At 39.1% G+C, this 24,754-nt stretch overlaps 1 protein-coding gene across 1 annotated transcript in view; it reads left to right on the top strand.

The window, feature by feature from the left end:
• The window catches only part of LOC149230209 (uncharacterized), a 191,651-nt gene that overhangs the window by 108,425 nt on the left and 58,472 nt on the right, over positions 1-24,754 (top strand). Inside the window, exons 11-16 of the mRNA XM_089378905.1 lie at positions 23,257-23,344; positions 23,440-23,512; positions 23,602-23,697; positions 23,802-23,910; positions 24,395-24,488; positions 24,576-24,656. Of these exons, the coding sequence (XP_089235031.1) occupies positions 23,257-23,344; positions 23,440-23,512; positions 23,602-23,697; positions 23,802-23,910; positions 24,395-24,488; positions 24,576-24,656 (541 nt within the window). The remainder of the gene's footprint in view (positions 1-23,256; positions 23,345-23,439; positions 23,513-23,601; positions 23,698-23,801; positions 23,911-24,394; positions 24,489-24,575; positions 24,657-24,754) is intronic.

Raw genomic sequence — 24,754 nt, 5'->3', positions numbered from 1 at the left:
CCTAGTGTTTTCATGAATTCACATTTATTTAGGGCACATGTAAGATTATGACAAGATATTCCATACGTTAGACATGTAACAAAGTAAAGATATAGCATCAAAAAAACACTTACAAGATAATGCCAGTATATCTATCCATCACATTTGGAAATATAAGTTCCAAGACAAGATAGTGAAAATCCCAAACGTTAAAATGCTTCAGTAACTACCAATTTCGTTCATCAATTGTAGGTCGAATTCTTCTTACAAGAGATCTTCCAATCCAGATGATGATGGGGAAATTCAAATGAGGTCTCTTCAATTTATATGAGCCTCTCACAAGTTTGAATGGTCTAACTAGCCTAATTAAGTCCCCTAATATTATTTTAATGTGCAAATAACAATCCTATTGGTGACAAGCCCACCAAATAGATAAAAAATATAGAATAGGCCTTCCTAATGAGGCCGAAATGATAAAATAATGGTGCGAAGAGCCATTGGAAGGCCAAGATGAGTCGTCCATGTGCCATGATGAAGAGGAGGGCTCCCAAAATGGCCAAGGGAGTGACCCCTTGGTTTCCAACCAAAAATTCCCGTGGTGCTCCCAAGTGGCTGTGGGGCACAATCAATGGCCTCATTGGTCTCCAGTGGCTCAATGACAAGTGATGCTCCATCAATGAGGGCTAGAAAATGATGCATGCCCTCCCTTGTCTCTCCGGATGAGACAAAACCCCATCTGGGCCCTAGATCAACTGCCAAGTCTCAGGTGCAGATGTGTGGCCGACTGAGAAACATGGTATAAGTGCATCATCATCTCAGTATGGCTGTGGAACGAACAAGTAGTATGTGGTGTTGAAGATGCCCATGGTGTGGCAATTGATGCTATGTTGTGGTGGAGGCCCATGGCTCTCAACGCTCACCCTACAAGTGCCATTATGACCCTCTAGAGGGCTCAGACCCTATATAGGAAGACCAAGTCCAAATGGAGACCCACCTGCAATCCTATATAAGATTCAATGCGTCTCCTCACCTTCCAATATAATAATCCATTAGAGTAATTGAGTAAATAAGCTTGCTAACCAGGGGCAAAAGTGGACAATTCATAGTGGCATGCCCTTCCAAATGGTCTTTAGAGTGTACAGGTTTCACCCAGCTCAACAAGAGACGTTAATAGAGGAGCATATTAGGTGGTTTAAACCTCTAAGGGAGTAGCAAGTCCATGGTACATCCATCAAATGGCAGGTGTCATGTGACATGATAGTGGGACAGAGTGGGACAAGAGGGAAGGCTTCAAGACACATGCTATGGTACAAGGGTAGCTATAATGAGGGAAGCCCACACATGGTTGTATGGATGTAGGAAGGAGCAATCGTGGCACATGAGTTATCTTGACCTTTGTTTTTCCACCCTTCTCCATATGCCTTTTGCCTTGTATTGATTTTTCTTTGTTTTAATTGCTTGAGGTTGCAGGGGATGAGAGCATATGCGTATGATAAAGCAATGATTACCCACTTGACGTTGGGCAGTTCATCGCCCATTAGGGGTTGGGGCAATCATAGGTTCCTAAATGATGCAGGGGGCATTCATAGGGTCCCTAGGAACTAGGGTGATGTCCATAGTGATAAGGGGTAGAGCTCATGTTTGGATTTTGCCCAATGCTAAATTTTTATGTCCTGGCCATCTCTTGCATTTTGTGGTACATTTTGTGTTGTAAGTAGCCAAATTATGCTTTTAACTTTCTTTTTAGCTGCATCAACCTTCGGGGCATCATTCTAGGCCCGACCCAAATTGTGGACAAGGAGAGGGGGAGGCTGACTCCTTGTGGACCTAATTGACAAATGTGGACCCAGATGGGAAAAGTGTTGAAAGGGGTTATAATGAGTGGAGGGGAGTGAGATGTATGGTGTCGGGAAGTGGGACCATGCAACCAAGATCAGGGTTTCCCATGTAGTGCCACTCCTAAAGCTAGGAGCCAATAAAGGAGATCCCACGGGACTAGGACATAAGATTAACCACCAAGTTGGGACAAGGGAGCAAGAGTACAATCCAAGACCATTCTTTCTGCCGAATGCCCCCAATAATCCATGTCCAAATGTGCCCTAGAAAAGCAAGCATAAACACCCAATTACATAATGAAAAGCCATACCTTCCGGGTTGGAAGGCCCACCTTCAAACATATGATCATAACAGATGGGCGAGGGTACACAATAACTGGCTCAGGTGGTGGAGAATGGTGGCACATTGAGCTATCTAGTGGTTGCAAGGTGTTGCTGGCTACCAGTTGAAGACAAATCTAGGAGAAAAGTTTCTCCTATAGGGGTTAGCCACTAGTGGTGGGTAACATGCACAATTTAGAATTTTCAATTGTTGAGACAAGATTATGGACTTACCAAGAATGCTAATGAGGTGATGATCACGATAGAAGCATTTAAAGCTTTGTGTGACAGAGGGTTGTTTCCTGCTAATCAAGGACATAGAGGGAAAATGTTCTCTCTTTTGGAGTTGTACATTAGATGGTTCATTATCATTTTCTGATGGTGATCGAATTTTGAAGAATGGATGTGGAACATCATTTGCACCATTTCTTGCACTTTTTTAGAAGAAATGTAGTCAACAAGGTATACAAGGGCTAAAGGATCAACCCAAGTGCATTAGTTTGCTATGGAGATTGTGCCTAGGGCTTCCAAGTGGATAGCCAAGACTGATTGAAGTCTGTGGACAAAAGAAGTTTGTAGTAGCTAAAGGGTAGGCGCTATAGCAAGGACAACAAGTGGCAGTAAAGATTGTGGGTTGAAGGAACAATCCCAGAATGGAAGAAATGTTTAGGAAGGAAGTTATTCTAAAGCCAGAGGAAGTTGAGTCCTTACTGATGTATTCGTTTTGGAGTCTTTATGCTTGTATGATTTGGAAGACTTAGGTTTTGTAAACCCTTGAGAAGACTTGGAGATGGACCTCGTTGATTCTTGCAAGGAGGAAAGGATCTAGAGGAAGTTGACAATCCTCTACAACCATCAATAATTTCTTCCTTAATCAAGAGATACGTACTTCATATCTTTCTCCCTTGATTATTGTTATTCTTCCTTGGTGAGCCCCTTGTCTTTATATTTTTTGCTTGGTTATAATTGTTTCTTGCATGGTCTCTTGAATGAGCTTTGTAGGTACATCGTGAAGGTTGCGAAAGCAATGATTTTGGCAGCAAATGGCAACATCAGGAAGAACAAAGCAAGGCTTGTGACAAGAGGGTTCTCCCACTAAGAGGGAGCAACAATAATAGGACCTGCTTACATGATAGAGGGAGCAACAATGGTAGGACTTGCTCACGTGACAGAGGGAGAAGCAAGGAATACCACTGGAAGACTTGCTTCAGAAACCAGAAGGACATGGCCAAGCCACTTCATCCGAGACATGATACAAAGAGGAGCAAGAGTCCTCTAGTACATATCAACATATGAGCAGATTGTGGACATATTTCAAAGACGAGCTTAGTATGATGCTGAATGTCTCCCTCATTGAAAGGGAATGATGAAATCTTTGGGGGAATTGGGCGGACCATCTCCTGAAGCCATAAAGGACTTTGATCAGGGGAGATGGAAAGCTTCACCTTTGAAACATGGGCAATTATAGGAAACATCCACCTTTGAAGCCAAAAGGACTTGGCTAGGTCTTATAGGACTTTGACCAGAAAGGTGAATGACCCAAGGCAATTACAGGGGCAATTATAGGAAACATCCACCTTTGAAGCCAGAAGGACTTGGCTAGGTCACTTGACAGACCAGTGATGCTCGAAGTCCTGTGTCCTGTAGTTGCAAATCTCGCAATTGCCCTTGCAAACCACGTGCACAACTTCCCTTGTAGCGCCACTACCATCCATCGTTGTCTTTCGGTCCTCTAAGAAACTGCCTTCTTGCTCGATATTGCTCCTTGTCTGCTTGATACAGCTTTATCTTCTCGTGCCGTCATAGGATTACCCCCCGCTTCCTCTTGCCTTGAACACCATGCCTTTGGTTAGCCTCCACGACTCTTAGTTTGCAAGTCATATAATCTAAGTTATAAACATGTATTAAGCTATATAATAGTTTATAATATATAACTTATTATATAGTCTATAATATATAATATTATAAAATAAAGTGATTTTATATAGTATATATTAGGGTTGCAGGGGAGCACACCCCATGGTTTTGTTGTCGAAGCGTGCTTCGCTTGGGAGCGGATTCAGAGTACGCTCCCTAAAAAAAATTGTGTTGCTTGGTTTTTCGAAAGTGAACGAGAGAACGGTCGAGGAGCGATCACTCCCTGATCGCTCCTATTTGCTCTCGGAGCGACTTTTTTTAAGTTGGGAGAGGTTCAGGAGTGATTGCTCCCGACTTAAAAAAGTCATTCCCCTTCGATGAAAATGACACAACCAATTTTTTGGAGGGAGGGGAGGCACCAGAAGAAATACAAGGCCTCCTTCCCTCCCACAATGCACCATTTGCATCTTGAGAGAGCAAGAGAGGGCTTTTGGAAGATTGAGAGGGTTGCTTGGGAGCTTGAAGAGCCCTCAAGGGAGATTGGAGTTTGGGATTGAAGGCACCATTGGAGAGCCAAAGAGGTATGGTCTAGACTCTAATCTAGCATTTTGTTTTTTTTACATGTTCATTGTTAAATGAAAGATGTTTTCTTCTCTCTTTCCCATTCCCATTCCTGCATTTTATTATAGGCAAAAAACAATAACTCCACCAAAGTTCAAAATTTCAAACATCATGGCAATATGGCTTGGCATTCTCTTGATGTTGGTTTTTTTTGGTTATGATGGTGTTGTGGAGCAGAAGGAATGATGAAGAGGATGAAGAAGTGGGTAGTGGTGGATTTGAAAACCCAGGAGAGGAGTATGAAGAGGAAGAGGAGGAGGAGGATAATGAGAGTGGAGATGATGAGGAAAAAAAACCAAAATAGACCAAACCCTGTTGTGGAAATATGTTACTAAGCTTTCAGGAGGGAAAGGGGATGGAACCACTAAATTTACATGCATCCATTGCAAAAATACTTACATGGGTTCATACAACCATGCCAAAAAGCATCTTTGTGGGAAAATGACATGGGATGGAAATAAACAAATAGGAATCAAAACTTGTGGAAATGTGTCACAACAACAAAGAACCAAATACATAAGGGAAGAGGAGGAAGCCAAATATAAATCTAAAAGATCAAAGGGTGACTTTGAACATGACACCACTAGCCCACAATCACATAGACTAAGAAATCCATCAACATCCACCGGTGGAAGTGGATATGGAGGCACATGCATAGACATCCCTTTAAGGCGTATAACCATATAAGATTTCCTTGATTGAGGGTGTAGGGATGATGTGGATGCATAAAATTTCTGGTTTCTCTATGCATGTGGGATACTATTCAATGTTCTTTGCTCACATTATTGGCGTGAAATGGCTTTTGCCATCAATGTTGCCCCTAAAGGATAAAAGAGCCCTGGGTATGACAGAGCTAGAACTGTGGGACTTGATCATGAAAAAGCCAAAATATCACATGCTTTGGGTAAATTGACAAATTCTTGGAATGACTATGGGGTATCCATTGTATCTGATGGCTAGACAAATGTAAAGGGCAAGCCATTGATAAGTGTTCTTGGTGTGTCTACTAGTGGTGCAGTCTTCCTTTCAACATATGATTGCTCAAAAAAATTCAAGATTGCCATCAACATTGTTGAACCATTACTTCAAACAATTGAAAGTATTGGGCCATACAATGTCATTCAAGTCATCACTGATAATGCTTCTAATTGTAAGGCAGTGAGAGCAATCATTCAAGATAAATACCCCAACATTTTTTGGTCTGGTGTTTGGTTCACACAATGAACCATTTGATGCATGATATTATTAAGAACAAACAACCTCAATACAAATGGATTGGTGATTTGTACAAGAGAGGCAAGAGAATTATAAAATTTATTACCAATCATAGCAAACCCATGTGTTTTTCCGCAGTCACTGAAGGTTGGAGCTGGTGAAGATTGCGAAGACTAGATTTGCTAGCTATTACCTCACCTTCAGGGGCCTTTTGAAGGTAAGAGAGTCATTGGCTAGCATGGTATCAAGTCAACACTAACAAATATTAAAAAACAGGGCTCCAACCGCATTTGATAGACAAGGTTTTGAAGAGGTGGAGACTGCTCTTGATAGTCTGTTTTGGGCACGTGTGAAAAATGTTTTGCAATACACCAAGCCCATTTATAACATGTTTTTTTTTGCAGATATAGATGCACTAGTGATTAGTTGAACCATTACTTAAAACAATTGAAAGTATTGGGCCATACAATGTCATCCAAGTCATTACTGATAATGCTTCTAATTGTAACGCAGTGAGAGCAATCATTCAGGATAAATAACCCAACATTTTTTGGTCTGGTGTTTGGTTCACACAATGAACCTTTTGATGCATGATATTATTAAGAACAAACAACCTCAATACAAATGGATAGGTGATTTGTACAAGAGAGGCAAGAGAATTATAAAATTTATTACCAATCATAGCAATACCCATGTGTTTTTCCGTAGTCACTCAATGTTGGAGCTGTTGAAGATTGCGAAGACTAGATTGTTAGCTATTACCTCACCTTCAGGTGCCTTTTGAAGGTAAGAGAGTCACTGGCTAGCATGGTATCAAGTCAACACTAACAGGTATTAAAAAACAGGGCTCCAACCGCATTTGATAGGCAAGGTTTTGAAGAGGTGGAGACCACTCTTGATAGTCTGTTTTGGGCACTTGTGAAAAATGTTTTGCAATACACCAAGCCCATTTATAACATGTTTTTTTTTGCAGATATAGATGCACTAATGATTAGGGAGGTATAGGAGCATATGCATAACATGTTGGGGCAAACAAAAGATATTGTTCAACAAAAAGATCTCAACTTGTATGATATTATTTACAATGTTTTGTGTGCATGGTGGAATAAACTTAATTTTCCACTACATGCCTTGGCGTATGTCCTTATGCCAAAATACTACTTGGTTGGTCAAACTTGCACTCGAGGGTGCGGTTAGGTCCAAACCCCATATAGATTCAGATGTACAAAATGGGTATATGAAAACATTAGACAAGTTGGTCCATGATAGGGAGGAGTGTGCTAGATTGTGTATTGAATTAGGCAAATACTTCACTAGCACTAGAGTGTTTGGTTCTTTTCATGTCATGGAAGATAAGGACAGATTGCATGCTATCACATGGTGGTGTTGAAGAATCTAGGGCTAATATAATTAATGAGATTCTTCTTTCTTGATAACTATTTGTGAGGTGTTTTTCAATTTTATTCTTATTCCGATCTTCACTTATTATTATTAGAGTGTGTCTTCTTTAGTTCATCAAATAGCTACCAAAACAAAGAGACAAGAACACAAGATGTTGGCATTCTGCCAGAGCCAAAACCTCTCCCTCTTGGAGAGGAAAACCCACACAAAATTCTTCTTATAGAGATTCCAATTGACGAATACCAAGACCATGACCCTTGAACTACTATGCCACTCCAAGACCAAGACATCAATCCTCTTCTTCATTGCTGTTGAGATCATCATCACTGTTGCTTCATCATTGTTTCACTTAGATCATTGCAACCTTCTCACTGAATTCATCTCTACAACACCATTATTATTGTTATATCATTATTACACCTTGTTGCACTACCACCGAGATCTTTGTTGCCTAGACCATGATTGTGACTAGGATCATGATTGTATCTAGAAGATATGTCGAGATTGTATGATCACTGAGATCCTCTTCTTCATGAATACTCTAAGACTATGAGACAATGATCATTGTGACTGTGTTTATAGTATATATGCTGAGACAGAGTATTGAAATCCTTCTTATACTTATGCCGAGACTGTGAGATAGTATATACCTTTGTAATACCCATCCGAGAACCTTAGAGTCCTCCAACCGAAATATTGTAACTCTGTTTTCATCCGAGGTTCCTGTACTATGTTACTTGTCTGAGATTTCAGGGAGGTGTCTGAAGTTATCGTTGTAACTATCACCGAGATTCTGTCCTCTTGCACTTCCTATACCCATCCGAAGTTGCAGACTAGTCTGAGATTTCTATTTGTACTTTCTGTGAAGTTCAGTGGGGTATTCTATAAGAATCCTTTGGGCTCTCTATAAGAATCCTCTGGGCTCTGGGCCGACATGAGTGTGAACTATTGTGTCATTTCATTTGATCTGACATGACTATTATTTATGTCGTTTTGTTGGCATACTTGATTGTCCTTTTCATCGTTTAGCTTGCTGCCTTCTTCAAGAGGAGGGCTGATCTAGACTCAAGGTTGACTCATATACCTTACATAGAGCATGACAATGACTCTTTGACATCCTACGGCTCTCAATGGGAGCCATCTATAAAATAAACCACTTACTCAAGAAACCCATGCAACAATGCATAAACAATAAATTCATTTTTATTGTTTACAAAAATCAATGTCATGAAGACCGAACCTAGTTACACTTTCTTCAACGGGTGGCACATGTATGGTGGCCAGGGACTTTTGGAAAAATTGGCAAAAAAGTGCTTTCACAGGTTGTAAATACTTCTTTTGCAGAGAGTTGTTGTAGCACCTATAGTTTCATCCACAATGTGAGAAGAAACAACCTCAATGAAAACAAGGCAAAAGCTTGGTTTTTGTGCACTACCACTTGAGGTTGTTGGCACATTATTGTGATTGGGCTTGTGATGATACATCATATATGACTTGGGAGTTGGGACAACAACGTAGAGGAAGATAATTTGGAGGATGGAGCTCTACCTCTAGAAGAATTGGAAACAAAACTTTTGAAAGTTGATGATGAAGCAACAACAACAACAATGCCACCCCTACCATCTAGTAGCAATGCTCGTGTTCCACAATCTTTGATTTGTTGTTGCCACCTCCATCTACATCCTCACGTGGAGGTCATGTTCCTTCTGGTTCTGGTTTTGGACATGGTCATCCGACTATGCGGGAGGAGACTCACAATAGACCACCGGGAGTTTGTAAGGAATTAGACATTTCTCGTGGCAAGGGCCAAAGGAAGCAATAGATAATAGATTTACTTGCCTTTTCTTATTTCTAGTAGTATTTATAACTATTGACTCTTTCATATTTATTATGATATTTTTTGTAAACAATATATGACAATTTAAGTTTGAAGTTTGAAGTTGGAAATCATAACTCATTGGTAATGGATTATGAATATGATGCTTCGTGAAAGTTGAAAGTTGAAACATTTCATTTCATGTTGGATATTCTCTATTATAGTTTTGTTACTTGGTAATGTAGTGGTTACAAGTACAACTTTAGTGATCAATGATGATACATGTTATATATTGAATTTTGAAAGTTTGAAACTTTAAGATTGATGAATCATGAGACTCGATATGTTGTATGTTACTAACTTGTGGATGTGGTTGATGAAGATTATTGTTGAAAAGTGTAACTAGGTTCGGTCTTCATAATGATATGTAAATATGATTTTATGTAATCAGATGTAAATAAAGGAAAATGAAATTAGTTTATTGACTTGCTTCATGGATTTCATGAGCAAGGATTTTGTTTTTGAGTCAAGACTCCAATTGAGAGTCTTTAGGATTTATTTGTCATCTAGTCATAAAATGTAAGTGTCATTGTCATGTAAATGAAGTCATGTTACACTTTATAAAAGGTCAATAATATCTATCTAAAATATCCTCCAAGAACTTGTCACCAAACCTCTTCAAGTCGGCCTACAAACGATGAGAAAGCTGCTAGATCAAGTCGGCCTAAAGGACAACGAAGGAGGGGTATATATAGCCTAACTCGTCCTCCATTTGAAGACAAGAACTCGACTCACTTGAGACAAGAAGAAGTGCGAAGTAAGGAAGAAGCAGAAGGACAAAGAAAGGAAGAGAAGCAGAAGTGCGAAGAAGGGAGAAAGAGGTTTCTTCTGGAAAGAAAAGTTAGGGTTTCTTCTGGGCAAGTGAAAGGGAATCTTCTAGGGTAGTGAAAAGTTCTGGGCATCAGTTTTTTTTTTGGGTAGTGCGAAGTTTGGGCAACAGTTTCTTCTGGGCAGTGCGAAGATCTGGGCAACAATTTCTTCTGGGTAGTGTGAAGTTCTAGACAACAGTTTCTTTTGGGCAGTGCGAAGTTCTAGGCAACAATTTCTTTTGGGAAGTGCGAAGTTAAGGCAACAAGAGAAGGATTCTTCTAGGAGGTTGAAGTAGAGATCTAGAGATCAAGTCTCTCTAGAGGAAGTCAGGAAAGACCTAGAGGTCAAGATTCTCTAGGGAAAGCTGAGGAGAAACAATAAGAAGAATAGAGACGGAGTTCTCTAAAAGGAGTCAAGGAAAGCAAGAAAAGAAAGGCAGAGCAAAGAAAGAGGCAGAGTATCAAGGTTCTTGGAAGGATACTAGAGTCAAGCGTTTGTGTCATGGTCTTGGTACTTATCAATTGAAGATCTAAGAAGAAGAATTTTGATTGAGTTTTCCTCTCTAGAGGTGAGAGTTTTTGGCCCTGGCTGAAGAAGCCTATATATTGTGTCACTTGTCTCTTTTATTATTATGCACACTAGTAATTGTCTTGATGATAGAACACATTAATAAGCTTACAAGGAATTGAATATAAGAACAAGAAAGTAACGGAACATCACAAGCAATTATCAAGAAGAGAAATTGCTATCTACTACATGCCCTATATTTCTCAACATGGTATTGGAGCTTAGGTGCTAAAGACAAGAAAGGGCAGTCAAGGCAAGTGAGCACACAAGAGACAAACTTCAAAGAAGGATCAAAGTAAGACAAAGTACTCCAAGCAAGAAATCTAGATCTTCATCAATCTGAAACCCTAGATCTACATCATATTCAAGAAGGAAAACAAGAAGAAAGATTGAAAACCCTAGAAGCCCTTCTAAGATCATGACTCGAAGAAGTCAAAGCTCTTCAAATTTAAGTAAGAATAGAACACTCAAGATGGATTGTGAATCAAGCTCTCTCTCATCAACCTCACAAGAAGCAAATCCTCTCTTAACATCAAGGAGGAAGCACACAACATACTCTCAGGTAAGTTTATGACTACCTCCGATGATATTAAAATGTCCTTTTGCAAGGAAAGCAATAAATTGGTTGGGGCTACAAATTACCTTGCATGGAAGAAAAGGACAGACCTGAATCTTATTGAAAATGAGGTAATGAATCACATCAAAGGATCGGTAACAAAACCTGCAAAGGAAAATACTCAAGCACATGCTAAATACATGAAGGGAGAAGTGAGAGCCTAGAGGATTCTTATAGAATCTATAAAAGACCCTCTAATCCCATATGTATCAAAGTTGGAAACAACAAAAGCTATATATGACAAATTGGTAGAGTTGTTTTCGGTAAGTATTGCGGGAGAAGTAATTTCTCCAAGGCAAGAACTACAAACTAATGATATCAAAGGAAGATGGAATAACCTTATACTTTATGAGGATATCAAAATTTTGGGATCAATTACAAGAATTAGGAGAAGTAATGTTTAAGAGTGACATGACCGCAGTGGTGTTGAATGCACTATCGGAAGAATGGGGTAACTTCACTTCAAGTTTACATGGGAAGAAAGACACTACATTTCAAGATCTATGGTTAGTCTGTAAGATCGAAGAAACGAGACTGAAGGCAAAGGTTGATGTTGGTCCAATTGAGCAGAATCAAGCATATGCTGCTACAACAAGAAGAAAAGGAAAATTTGGAAGGCTTGGTCCTCAAAAGAAAAGGAGGAACATGGACAAAGTAAGATGCTACGTATGTCAAGAACTAGGGCACGATAAAAGAGATTGTCCTAAACATGGTAAGGACAAGAGAAATGGGGTAGAAGTCCAGATCAATGTTGCACGAAGCGGAAGCGTTTTTTGGAAGCGGGGACGCTGAAGCGTCATTCTCCAAAAATCTAGGAAGCGAAGCGTTCGCGGAAGCGTTTGCTATATATATATATATTTATATTTTTTTGCATTTATACTCAAAACAAACATCCCAAATACCAAATTAATTGTAGAAGACATGAAAACATGCATATTTTTGCATAAATCAAGATAGATATAACATCCATTGTACATTAATGATCTAGAATCTAGATTCTTCTCCTCTTGTCTAGCCTTTGCCTCTACCTCGATTTTCTAGGGATATTAGTCAACATTGCCCAATTTTGATCAAACTACCTAATTCAAGACTTAAAATATGTTAGAAAAAGCTTAACATGTTTGATCGATGATTTTGACTTGATTGAAAGGTAATTTTTTGCTAAGGGCTTGCCGCGTGACAAAGGAGTTCAACAATTAACACCATCAACACTAGGGTACATATAGGGCTTGGTGCTCTTGATTAAATGCTAATCGCATACCTTCATACTTGATATAATCTAATGAAATGCCACAATCCCATTGATCCTGAATTCCTGAAAACTGTTAAGTCTGCTGAATTTTGAATAGGATATGAAATTCTATTTTCTCCATATGAAGTCCAATGAGGCTGGAACCACTCTCAAACATCCTGAGTCATTTCATGGTAATGTTAAAAATTTAAGTAAAATGATGAAAATGAAAAATAAAGGAGAATGTCACTTTTACTTTAAGAATTTAACATTACCATGAGGGAGCATCTGCAATATTTATATTTTTTTTGCCTTCATTCGTCACCCTAACCCAAGGTGGACCCACCCCCAACAAGCAAACTCACCTAAAATTAATTTTTTTTTTTTTGAAAAAAAAAACGATTTTCTAAACGCTTTTCCGGAAGGTTTTCTGGAAGCGTACGGAAGCGTATGGGAAGCGTACGCTTCCTCCTCCGGAGCGCCACGCTTCCAACGCCCGAAGCGCTGTACGAAGCGCGCTTTGGCGCTTTGGAAGCGGCGCTTCCGTACAACGCTTCCAAATTTCCAGGAAGCGGCTAAAAAAGCCGAAGCGGCGCTTCCGGCCAAGCTTCCTAGGCGCTTCCGTACGGGACGCGCTTCGGTGCTTGGAACCGGGGGGGGGGGGGGGGGCGCTTCGTGCAACACTGGTCCAGATCACCGAAGAAGTGAAAGAACCAGAGTCTAAGAAGCCGAAGAATGAAGAAGTAGAAGATCTCTATTATGACTGAGATGTTCTTCCTCACAAGAAGGTACTTTCCACTTGTAAATTGTAGATAAGATAGAATACATCAACATAACATCATGATGGAAGCATTAGAAGTAAGAGCTTGTGACATGGGAAGAAGAAAGTATGCTTGGGATAAATCTTATTGTTTACAATTGAATATGAAGCTCTTAAGGAACCTCAGTGATATGTATAGAAAGAAACGAAGGTCATCATAGACTAGAGTCATCGTACAAAATCTATAAAGAAAACATCTGCCGAGTAAGGATATGAAATATCCTCGGGTCTCTCTGATGGAATTCTCATTAAAGGATTCACTAATCAAGAAAGAAAGCAAAAGGTTTTCAATAGGAATTCCATCTTGTGGGATTCAAGGAATGAAGGTATGATGACATCACAAGAATAGTAGGATGAAGTTCCCTCGTTCAAATGAAGCTGCTATAGGAAGTCTGAATGACCGAAAGAAAGATGAGGTATGTATGCTTACACAGGTTATGGTAGAAGTCATATGGTTGCAGATAATATGGATCACAATGGTCAAAGAAAAGAAAATGATCTCTTCCTCCGAAAGTTTGTAGCAAATCATAAGTCATACCAGATGAAATCAGCATAATATATGAATCATGAGGAAGCTGACTACGATTAGGAACTAAGATTGGAAGCTCCTGGGAATAAAGTGTGAAGAGATAGGAAGAGATCATGATGATATGCAACGAAGATAGAAGGCATTCAACATCCGAAGTCCAAGAAGATTTGACTAGAAGATCTCCCGGAAAGATGTGAAGATTCTGATGAAAGTCGAAAAAGATAGAGACCCTTGACAATGAATATCAATGGGAGATGTGTCAATCTGCATGCAGGATGCTGATACTTAAAGGAAGATGTCATGGTAAGGGTAACCTTGATTTGATATGTTCATTGATTATTTTTGAACTAATATCTGGATGAGCTTATGTAGGTGGACCATATAGAAGGATGTATTGTCCTTCTGAAAAATATGGCATGAAAACAAAATAACATGAAGCAAAGACAGATGAAAGATATGATGGATCACTTTCTAATGAGTTGAAGACCTGACTAACTCATGAATAAAAGTGATGAGTGAACTGTGCCCTATGTAGGAGTCCCCAAAGTTGAAGACTCCTTAACGAAGAAGAAATTCATGACATTAAAAGAAGGAGCTCTTCAAGCAACGATTGTTCCAAGATCTCCACAAGAGAAGCTGCGGAAGGTCCCTAGTTAAGAGGGAGCACGATAAATAAGTTTCTTACTTGGAAGAAACTTGAAAATTCCTAAGCAGGAAGCTTAGGTACATTCCTTTGTGACGGAATGTGTACATTTCTTTAATGGAATATATCCTCTTGGTTTGAAAAGGAGAGAGATAGACATGTCGTTCTGTTATTCACCTGGGAAGGCAGAATGGAGGATTGTGTAATCACTTGGCATTCAATACTCTTTGAGGATGAGATAGGGCATCCAATAGTAAGAGTAGTCGTGGAGGACCGATATTCTTTGAGGACTGGGGAGTCCAAGATAAGAATAAACCTCATGGAGCATACCCTGAGAGAACCCGAGTGGGTATGTTCCGGGGGAGACAATGATGAGTATATCTATAAATCATTGGTCTCACCAACATTGTGCTCTGATCTTGTGGAGAGATAGAGCTGTTAGTCAAGGCCTTCCTATATGACAATGTTGGTTGGTATGATGTTATAATAAATGAGTTACAAATTCGAATTCTTCTTAAGAGATTCTACAGATTGAGAAAGTCCAAGGTATCATTACGGATACCTCCCTAGTTACGAGGGAGTATTGAAAAGTGTAACTAGGTCCAGTCTTCATAATCACATGTAAATAAAAAAAAATGAAATTATTTTATTGACTTGCTTCATGGGTTTCATGAGCAAGGATATTGTTTTTGAGTCAAGATTCCAATTGAGAGGATTTATTTGTCATCTAGTCATAAAATGTAAGAGTCATTGCCATGTAAATGAAGTCATGTTACAATTTGTAAATGGTCAATGTTATCTATGTAAAATATCCTCCAAGAACTTGTCACCAAACCTCTTCAAGTCGGGCTACAATGATGAGAAAGCTACTAGATCAAGTCGGCCTAACTCTCGCTGTCAAGTTGGCCTAAAGGACAACGAAGGAGGGGTATATATAGCCTAACTCATCCTCCATTTGGAAACAAGAACTCGACTCACTTGAGACAAGAAGAAGTGCGAAGTAAGGAAGAAGCAGAAGGATGAAGAGAGGAAGAAAAGAAGAAGTGTGAAGAAGGGAGAAAGAAGTTTCTTTTGGAAAACGAAGTTAGGGCTTCCTCTGGGCCAACGAAAGGGAATCTTCTAGGGCAGTGCGAAGTTCTGGGCAACATTTTTTTTGGGCAATGCAAAGTTCTAGGTAGCAGTTTCTTCTAGGCAGTGCGAAGTTCTGGGCAACTGTTTCTTTTGGGCAGTGTGAAGTTTTGGACAACGGTTTCTTCTGGGCAGTGCGAAGTTTGGGCAATAATTTCTTCTGGGAAGTGCGAAGTCAGCGAGAGAAGGATTCTTCTAGGAGATCGAAGTAGAGATCTAGAGACCAAGTCTCTCTAGAGGAATTCGGGAAAGACCTAGAGGTCGAGATTCTCTAGGGAAAACCGAGGAGAAACAATAAAAAGAATAGAGATCGATTTCTCGAAAAGGAGTCAAGGAGAGCAACAAGAGAAAGGCAAAGCAAAGGAAGAGGTAGAGTATCAAGGTTGGTGACAAGGTTCTTGGAAGGATACTAGAGTCAAGGGTCTGTGTCATGGTCTTGGTACTTATCATTTGAAGATCTAAGAAGAACAATTTTGATTGGGTTTTCCTCTCTAGAGGTGAGAGGTTTTGGCCTTGGCTGAAGAAGCCTATATGTTGTGTTACTTGTCTCTTTTATTATTATGCACACTAGTAATTGTCTTGATGATAGAACACATTAATAAGCTAACAAGGAATTGAATATAAGAACAAGAAAGTAAAAGAACATCACAAGCAATTATCAAGAAGAGAATTTTTTATCTACTACATGCCCTATATTTCTCAACAATTATAACTTCTAGATGATTGATGTTCTATTGTTCAATCCAGTGTTACTTGGGAGCGGGAGCGGGAGCGGGAGCGACCATTTTCAGAAGCTCCCGGTTTGGGAGCGAATCCCGGAGCGATTTTTTAAAAATATATATATTTTTTATATTTTTTAATTTTTGATACATATATGTCAACAAAAACATGTAGAATGATGAAATAGACATAAAAAACATAAAAAAAACATAAATTGATCATTGAACCATATCACATCAATCATCTAGAAATTATAATCGTCATCAACCTTAGTAAAATAATAAATTAAAATAACATTCAATTCAATAACATTTATCATCATTGATCACCAAAGTAACAAGTTGTACTTGTAAGCCAAGTTTAACCATTACAAGAAGTAATATCGAAGATATTTCTAAGTCCTAACTTCTAACTGTTAACATGATATGAAATGTTAAAAATTTATAAAATGAAACATGAATAATGAGATGAAATGAAACAACTTTAGTCTTTCACAAAGCATCATATTCATAATTCACAATCATTACCAATGAGTTATAATTGCCAAGGCCCAACTTCAAACTTCAAATTTTCATTGTCACAGTGATATAATGTTTACAAAAAATATCATAATGTCATAATGATATGAAAGAGTTAAGAGTCAAGAGTCAAGGACTCAAAACTCAACACTGAACAGTTATGAAAACTAAAGTGACAAGTCTAATAGAAACTAAAAAAGACAAGTAAACTGTAAATCTACAAGTGGCCCTTGCCACGAGAGTCTCCAGGAGTATAAGTAGGTCGTGGTGGTCTTCTAGGAGTCTCCCGCCCAGACCGACGACCAGAACTAGAGCCTCCACGCGAGGGTGTCGATGGAGGTGGCGACAGCAATGGAACAAGACTCGGGCCCCGAGAACTGCTACTGGATGGTGGAGGTGGAGGTGGCATGGCTGTTGCAGCTGCTTCAGCTTCATCCCGTACAAGCTCATCTTCTAGTTCTTCCATATGTACAATGCCATCCTCCAAATTGTCGTCCTCAGGGTGATTGTCCCAAATTTTATATGTGGGATCTTCATTAGCCCAATCACAGTAATGGCTCAACAACCTCAAATTGTAGTGCACATAAACCAAGCTTTCTGCTCGGTTTTCGTTGAGCCTGTTTCTTTTCACATTATGTATATAACTGTAGGTGCTCCAACACCTCTCTGCAGAAGAAGAATTTACAACCTGTGCAAGAACTTTCAATGCCAATTTTCGCAAAAGTCCGTCGCCGCCATATGTTTCCCACCATGTGAGAGAATCAAATTTATCTTTGACGTCCATTGCATGGAAGTTACCATACAAACCACTGCCAGTGAAGTATCTGCCTATTTCAAGGCGCACAGCTGCACATTCCTCCCTGTCAGGCACCAACTTTTCTAATGCATCCAGATATCCTTTAGTTACCTCTCGATCTAAATGGGGTTTGGTCCTAACACCACCCCCTGCTGCAGGTTTGCCCAACCAAAAATCTGAGTAGTATTTTGGCGTAAGGATATACGCCAAGCAATGTAGTGGAAGGTTAAGCCTTTTCCACCGTTCACACACACAATCGTGAATCAGATTGTACAAGTCGGGATCTCTGTTATTAACAATGTCTTTTATTTCCCCCAACATGGTATCCATTTGCTCATACACCTCGCCAATCACTGGTTTGTCTGTATCTGCAAACCGAATCATGTTATAAATTGGCTTGGTGAAATCCAATACCTGTCTCACAGTTGTCCAAAACTGCCCATCAAGAGCGGCCTCCTCCACCGTTTCAAAACCTGCAATGTCAGCTACATTTGTAGCCCTTTCCTTTAACACCTGCCAATTTGGACTTGATACCATGCTAGCTAAACCCTCTCTTACCTTCAAAAGGCGCCTGAAGGTGAGGTAATAGCTACCAAATCTAGTCCTCGCAATCTTCAGCAACTCCAATCTCGAGTGACTGTGGAAAAGGCCATGGGTATTGCTATGATTTGTAATAAATTTTATCATTTTTTTTCCTTTCTTGTACAAATCACCAATCCATTGGTATTGTTCATTTTTGTTTTTGACAATATCATGCAACAGAAGGTTCAATGTGTGAACCAAACATCCAGACCAAAATATGTTCGGGTATCTATCCTCAATAATTGCTCCCGCTGCCTTACAATTAGGAGCATTATCAGTGATGACTTGGATGACATTGTATGGGCCAATACGCTCAATTGTTTCAAGCAATGCTTCTGCAATGTTGATAGCGGTCTTGAACTTGTCTGAGTAATCATGTGCAGCTAGAAAAATGGGACCACTTCGGGACACAGCAAGGACACTTATCAATGGCTTGCCTTTTACATTTGTCCATCCATCAGATACAATGGACACCCAATTGTCAGTCCAAGAACTTGTCATTTTATTCAAAGAATGTGATATTTTTGCTTTTTCATGATCAAGGCCAACAGTTCTTGCCTTGTCATACCCAGGGCTCTTGTATCCTTTAGGGGCATCATTTATGGCAGAAACCATTTCGTGCCAATAAGGTGAGCGTAGAACATTGAATGGTATCCCATTTGCATAGAGGAACCTGTAAATTTTTGAATCCACATCATTCCTACACCCCTCATCAAGGAAATCTGATATGGTTCTACGGCGTAAAGATGATGACCCTGAGCCTCCATGTCCATATCCACTGCCTTGGGAGGATGCTGAAGGAGTTCTTTGTGAGCTTTCAAAGAAACCCCTTGATCTTTTTGCTCTGTATTGGGCGTCCTCCTCTTCCTTTATGTATTTGGCTCTATCTGCTGTTGACACCGCGTTGCAAGTTTTGATTCCTATTTGTTTCTCTCCATCCCATGCCCTTTTCCCGCAAAGGTGTCTTCTAGCACGGGTGTATGAGCTTGTGTAATCAGTGTTGCAATGGGGGCAATGAAATTTAGTGGTTCCACCCCCTCTCCCTGTTTCAGCCCTCTGAACATATTTCCACAATGGAGTTTGGTCTTGTTTAGTTTTTTGACCCTCATGTTCACCCTCCTCCACATCCTCCTCACTGGGGTTTTCACCTATTTGACTTCCTCCGGCTTCTTCATCCACCTCTTCAGTTTCAGGCCCCCTCCGTTTCCTACTCTCCACCACCATAATAACCAGAAAAGGGACCAGGAAGAGGAAAATGCCAATAAAAATCCCCAGGTCCATCGTGTTTGATGTTTGTAGGGTTTGAGTCTTGAATCTGCAAATTAATTTAGTTTATTGGGATTAATTCATTTAATTTATTAATTTAATTTAAATTAATGATCTTTAAACTCAAACAGGTAAATTAAACTAACAAAACTAACTACCTAACCAACTAAACTAACTAAATGATTAAGTTACTTACCTCTGCAAGCTTGCTCCTCGCTCCTTGGCACTCGCTCCTCGCTCCTCAGCTCTGGCTCCTTGCTCCTCAGCTCTTGCTCCTTGCTCCTTTGCTCTTCCTCAGCTCTCAAGCTCAAGCTCAATCTCATTGAAATGATTTTTTTTTGGCCCATTGGGCTTATAAACCAAAAAAAATTAGTTAAATTTTTTTGTTTTTTCGGGTCCGGCGGAATTTTTTTCCGCCGAACCGCTCCCGGTTTTTTAAAATTCGCTCCCGGAGCGTTTTTTAATGCCCGGGAGCGATCAGGGAGCGATCGCTCCCGGGCATTAAAAAGCGCTCCGGGAGCGCGGGAGCGATCGCTCCCTGAAGCGCTCCCTCACAGACCAGGGAGCGCAAATTTTTTTACGGGAGCGCGCTCCCGAAAATCGCTCCCGTCCGGGAGCGATTTGGGGAGCGCGCTCCCGACCCGCTCCCGAGCCGCTCCCGCCCGGAGCGCGCTTCGGGAGCGGGTTCGAAGGGGGGGGGGGGCGCTCCCCCACAACACTGGTTCAATCCATATTTTTATGCTTTTTATATCTAATTCATCATTCTAGATGGTTTTGTTGACATAAATATTTCAAAATATATAAAAATATATATTATATAAAACTTTGTTCTTGACTCAGGAACTTTTGCAAATGTCGCTCTGCGCTCTCGCTTCTGCTCTCGCTCCCAAGCAACCTTGGCATATAAAAATATAAAAAGGCGAAAAAGGAAGTTGAAGTAAGAAGAACAAGGGGAAATTCTAAGTAAAAAAAACCCTAAGCTCCTACTAAAAAGGTAAAATGTAGACAAACATTGGAAGACTTTTATAAACCTCACCCATCTATTCTCTAGTGTTGTTTAGAATTAAGGGGACTCTTGTAGTAAAAGATATTACTATTTCTATTTCGCCTGCCGTAGATTTATTTTATTTTATTATATATAATCCCTAACCTTGCTAACCAATTGGTGATTCTTGAGTCAAATGTAATTGAAAAATTAGATCGTTGGGATAAAAAACAATATGACATAACTAAGTGACAATTAAACATTGGGGATTATACATTTATATCACAATTTTCAGTTCGATCCTTATGGAGCTCTCAAAGGTGACATTCTTTGGGTTCACCCTCAATGGAAACTCTAGGGTCCATCCTAAATATGAAGAAGTTTTTAACATTTTCCTACAAGAAGAAAAAGATAGCACTACAAGACATTACATTGAAACCAGATTCAGTAACACTAGAAGACATACAAGATATCTCAAAACTAATTTTTCAAGAAGGTAAAAAATTGATACAAAATATGCAATGGGAAGTTGACAAAATCACCACTAACAAAAATGAAGAAGTTTCTCGCCTTAAGGACCAAGATTAAAATTTACTGATGCAAATTAAGAAGCTTAAGAAGGACAAGAAGACATTGGAAAACAAGGTACAACATCTTATTGAGAAGGAAGTGTCAAAATCTTAAAATGTAGAAATTCAAGTTGAAGAAAAAGGAATGAATATCGATCCAATGAATATCACAACTCAAGAAGAAGACAAGCCACTTGAAGAAAAAACACACTTAGATGTTGCAGTTCAAACAATGAACATTCTAAGCGAAGGTTCTGTAACCAACTCAATAACAACGACACCTAAAGTAAATAAGGAAATTGCTATACACATGATAAGGGAAAATAAAATCACCAGAACTCCTTATCAACATCTGAATCACAAGAGCAGACATGCCAATCAATCTGCGTATCTGTATCACTCAGAACATAAACAACAAGCTTATGTTCCGAAGAATATTGAAGGGATCTAACAATTCATCACAAGTTTCTAGTAACTGAAAGATTCCACAGAAGATTGATTTAGGATGGTTAGATCCCTTCTCAGTGCCACAATTTTGTTTATCTCTCAAAGGATCCTATCATCATGTATCAACAAAGACGACAACTCAAAGAACTCTGAAAGATACAAATAAATTACCAAGACAAAGAAACATATGATATGCCTTGTCAGCAATAAAGCTTTGAGGACAAAACTTTCTGAAGAGGGAGGCAATGTTATGAATAAAATATATATAAAAATAATACGACTAATATAAATAAAATAATCATGAATAATGATTAATCAACTAATAATTTGTATTGAAGAGGCATGTCTCTATGGACATGACTGTTTGTGAAAGGGTACTTGCCGGGGTATATATACAGGACCCTTAGTTGTAATCAAATCATTTCATATCTTTTGTACATGACTATATATTTGTCCTATTATGGATATTTATATATTTCAGATCTTGTGAGTGTTCTGCTGCATATACGAACTTTGTTTCTAACATTGGTATTAGAGCGTATACGAACTTTGTTCGTTACACACTTTCACTTTATCATCACTAATTTTTGTTGTGGAGACATCATTTTGCGATTGAAAGAAGGCATGTTCTTGGATATATTTTGAGTATTTTTGTTGAATATCTTCTATGGTTATGTAAGTAATGAAATAATTTTTCTTGTCTAAATGCATATGTTTACATGAAATTTTTGGTAATTATTACATGCTTAATCTTGTATTCTTGAACTCCCTAGAAAACCTCCTAGAGAGCCTTTTTCTAATGAATTTCTCTCATAAAATGATAGCTAGGGGCACGTAGTGAAAACTAGGGTTTGTGCCCTTACTCCCTTCAAAAATTTGAGATTTCCATGGTTAAAGTTCCTAAGATTTCATCACCCATGTAGGGAAAAAGCACCGACAACACTCTTGATGATGAAAAGCTCCAAAACGTTATCTTTTCCCTCTCTTTCTATATTTTCTACCTTTCAAGGAAAGCCACTACGACTAGGCCTTAGGATGAATTCAACTAGCACTTGAATGTTGGAGCTGATTTGGCACTCTCCCACCTTGCTTGACTGTACAAAATCAAAATCTAGCATATTACATGGTAAAAAGTGGCTCACTAGAGCTGACATCATCAACCCTAGGTAATTCTAGGCCTCATATAACCTTAATCCTTCACAAAGGCTTCAACTTAGGGCTATTTGAAGGTTTGTCACTCCATTGATTGATCATATCTTATAAAACAAACCTTTTCCCTGTGCTTGTATGCCTAGTTGTGCCATTGTTGCACTATATCTTGAAACCCTAGGCTACAAGCCCTATTTCCTATGCTTATTCATAGGTACACTGTTCCTTATTACAAGGAATTGTGCTTGTTCCAAGGCAGAAGTACCTTGATCAAGCGTTTTAAAATATCACCTTGATGTTATCAACCTAGAGTTCCCTAAGTTGATCTATACTGGGCAGCCTCATGTGTGGTGAAATTGCACTAAAAAGCAAGAGGTGGAGTGCTAAGGTAACAATGGCATCCACCTCATTGTTGTGTGTCTTTAGCCATCCCAAGAGTTGTCTCCATGCCCTCTGCTTTCCTCCCATCATCCTTGTAGTATGTTGGAGTATATAGTTATTATATAGATCCTTTTGAATAATTGTGAATGGTGATTGTTTGGGTAGACCTGGGTAGATAGAGTCCAAGTGGACAAAGACTAAATTGGGGCAAAATTTGTGGCAACCCCATTTTTCTTGATGAATTTATACTTAATAGATTACTCGATTAACTGGTTAATCTATTACAATGATACTGATTGATAACAGGGTTTATTGATGATTCATATTTGGGGTAGGGTTTTCTTTGTCAATGGGCTAATAATTAAGTTTGGTGATCTTTTCTTCTCCATAACAGCTGGACAGGTGACAAAGCCTTAAGGGAGCTTCAGGCAGCTGGGATCTCACAAGATTATTTCCCAATCTTGCAAGAATGTGCCATCAAGGTTCTAGCCAGACAGTTATTTTAATTTGTTTAAGTTTTACTGCCTTCAATATAAAGCTTGACTGTTAATTACTGAATCCACATTTTTTGCTGCAGGCAATCAAAGCTGCTTCAGAGACAGAAAAAGATGGATTTTACTTAAGTGGGCTCTCAGCATCTACTCTTGAAGGTAAAGTCATCTGACATGATTGTTAATGTTTAGTCAGAGTTTCTTCCACACTATGTTTAATACTTTGAGTGGTTGTGGAAACTATGCAGGCCTTTTCTCTTCACTGACTTATTTCTTCTCTGAAAACGCACATCGAGCATCTGAGTATCAGTTGGGTGTTCAGAGATATGTTAAGCGAGATGAAGGTGAAAAGTTGCAGTGGGAATTAAAATGGATGAAGGATATATCTTTGTATTAAGGAGAATTATTTTGTTCTACTATAAACCTCTGATGCTTTGAAAGTGTGCAGGAATGGCCGTGCAAGGTTGGACACATTCTTTCAGCCTATGGTGCCTAAACCCTGCTGTTGTCTTCAAGGAAATTGCTGAGGCTTCAGCGTCAGTTATTCTTACGTCTGGGTAATAACTTATCATTAAAAGACATTAGTATGCTTTCTCATCGTTAATTCTAAATTTGAAAATTAAACTGCTTTGCAGTCAAAGCTAAGGGCAGTGAAATGTCTCTCACTTGTATGGAATGGATTTGTCCCTGGAGATATAATTCTGTCTTCCTATTACTACATATTATATTTTTGGTCTGCATGGTCTTGGAAAATTACTATATTGTGTCACAACTGCAATTGAAAGTGATTAGTCTTTTGCACAGTTTGTGGAGCACCAAATCTTATAGATTCACAATGCAATCTAGGCTGTAAATGGTGGGAGTGAACTTGGGTTTGTAGTACCTTCTGTACAAATTAAACTGTTTTTCGATTGATAGCTTTTATTACCCAAAATTTTCCCATGAAATACGAATAAAAAAATAGAACAGCTACTAACTTCTGTTGCACTTGCTGGAAGCATAGCATGTGATGGATTTGCTATTGCCTTTTGTGATTTGCAGAACTCTTTCACCTATGAATTCATTTGCTTCTGAACTTGGAGTTCAGTTTGAAATTTGCATGGAAGCACCTCATGTCATCAATTTGGATTCCCAGGTCCATGGTGTATTATTTTTTTATTATTAATTCTCTTTATTGATAATTTAGTGCCTAGAAATGATACATAGTCTACTGTTTTCGCAGGTTTGGGCTGCTGCTGTTGCTGCAGGTCCAGGAAACGTGTCTTTAAATGCGAGCTATAAAACTGCAGACGGTTATGCATTTCAGGAAAGCCTTTGTAGAATAAAGATTGCGTTCATCTTGTGAAGCTAGCAATATGTTTCTTCCGATTTCTCTGGTTCTCTGTCTTATTTGCTTTTCTT

Source organism: Pinus tabuliformis, chromosome J (genome assembly GCF_031772625.1).
Source record: "Pinus tabuliformis cultivar Carrire ecotype Pingquan chromosome J, CPIR1, whole genome shotgun sequence".
In the NCBI taxonomy this organism is placed as follows: Eukaryota; Viridiplantae; Streptophyta; class Pinopsida; order Pinales; family Pinaceae; genus Pinus; species Pinus tabuliformis.
Note: the sequence above shows the minus strand (reverse complement) of the source record. Positions and strands in the feature narration are given on the sequence as shown.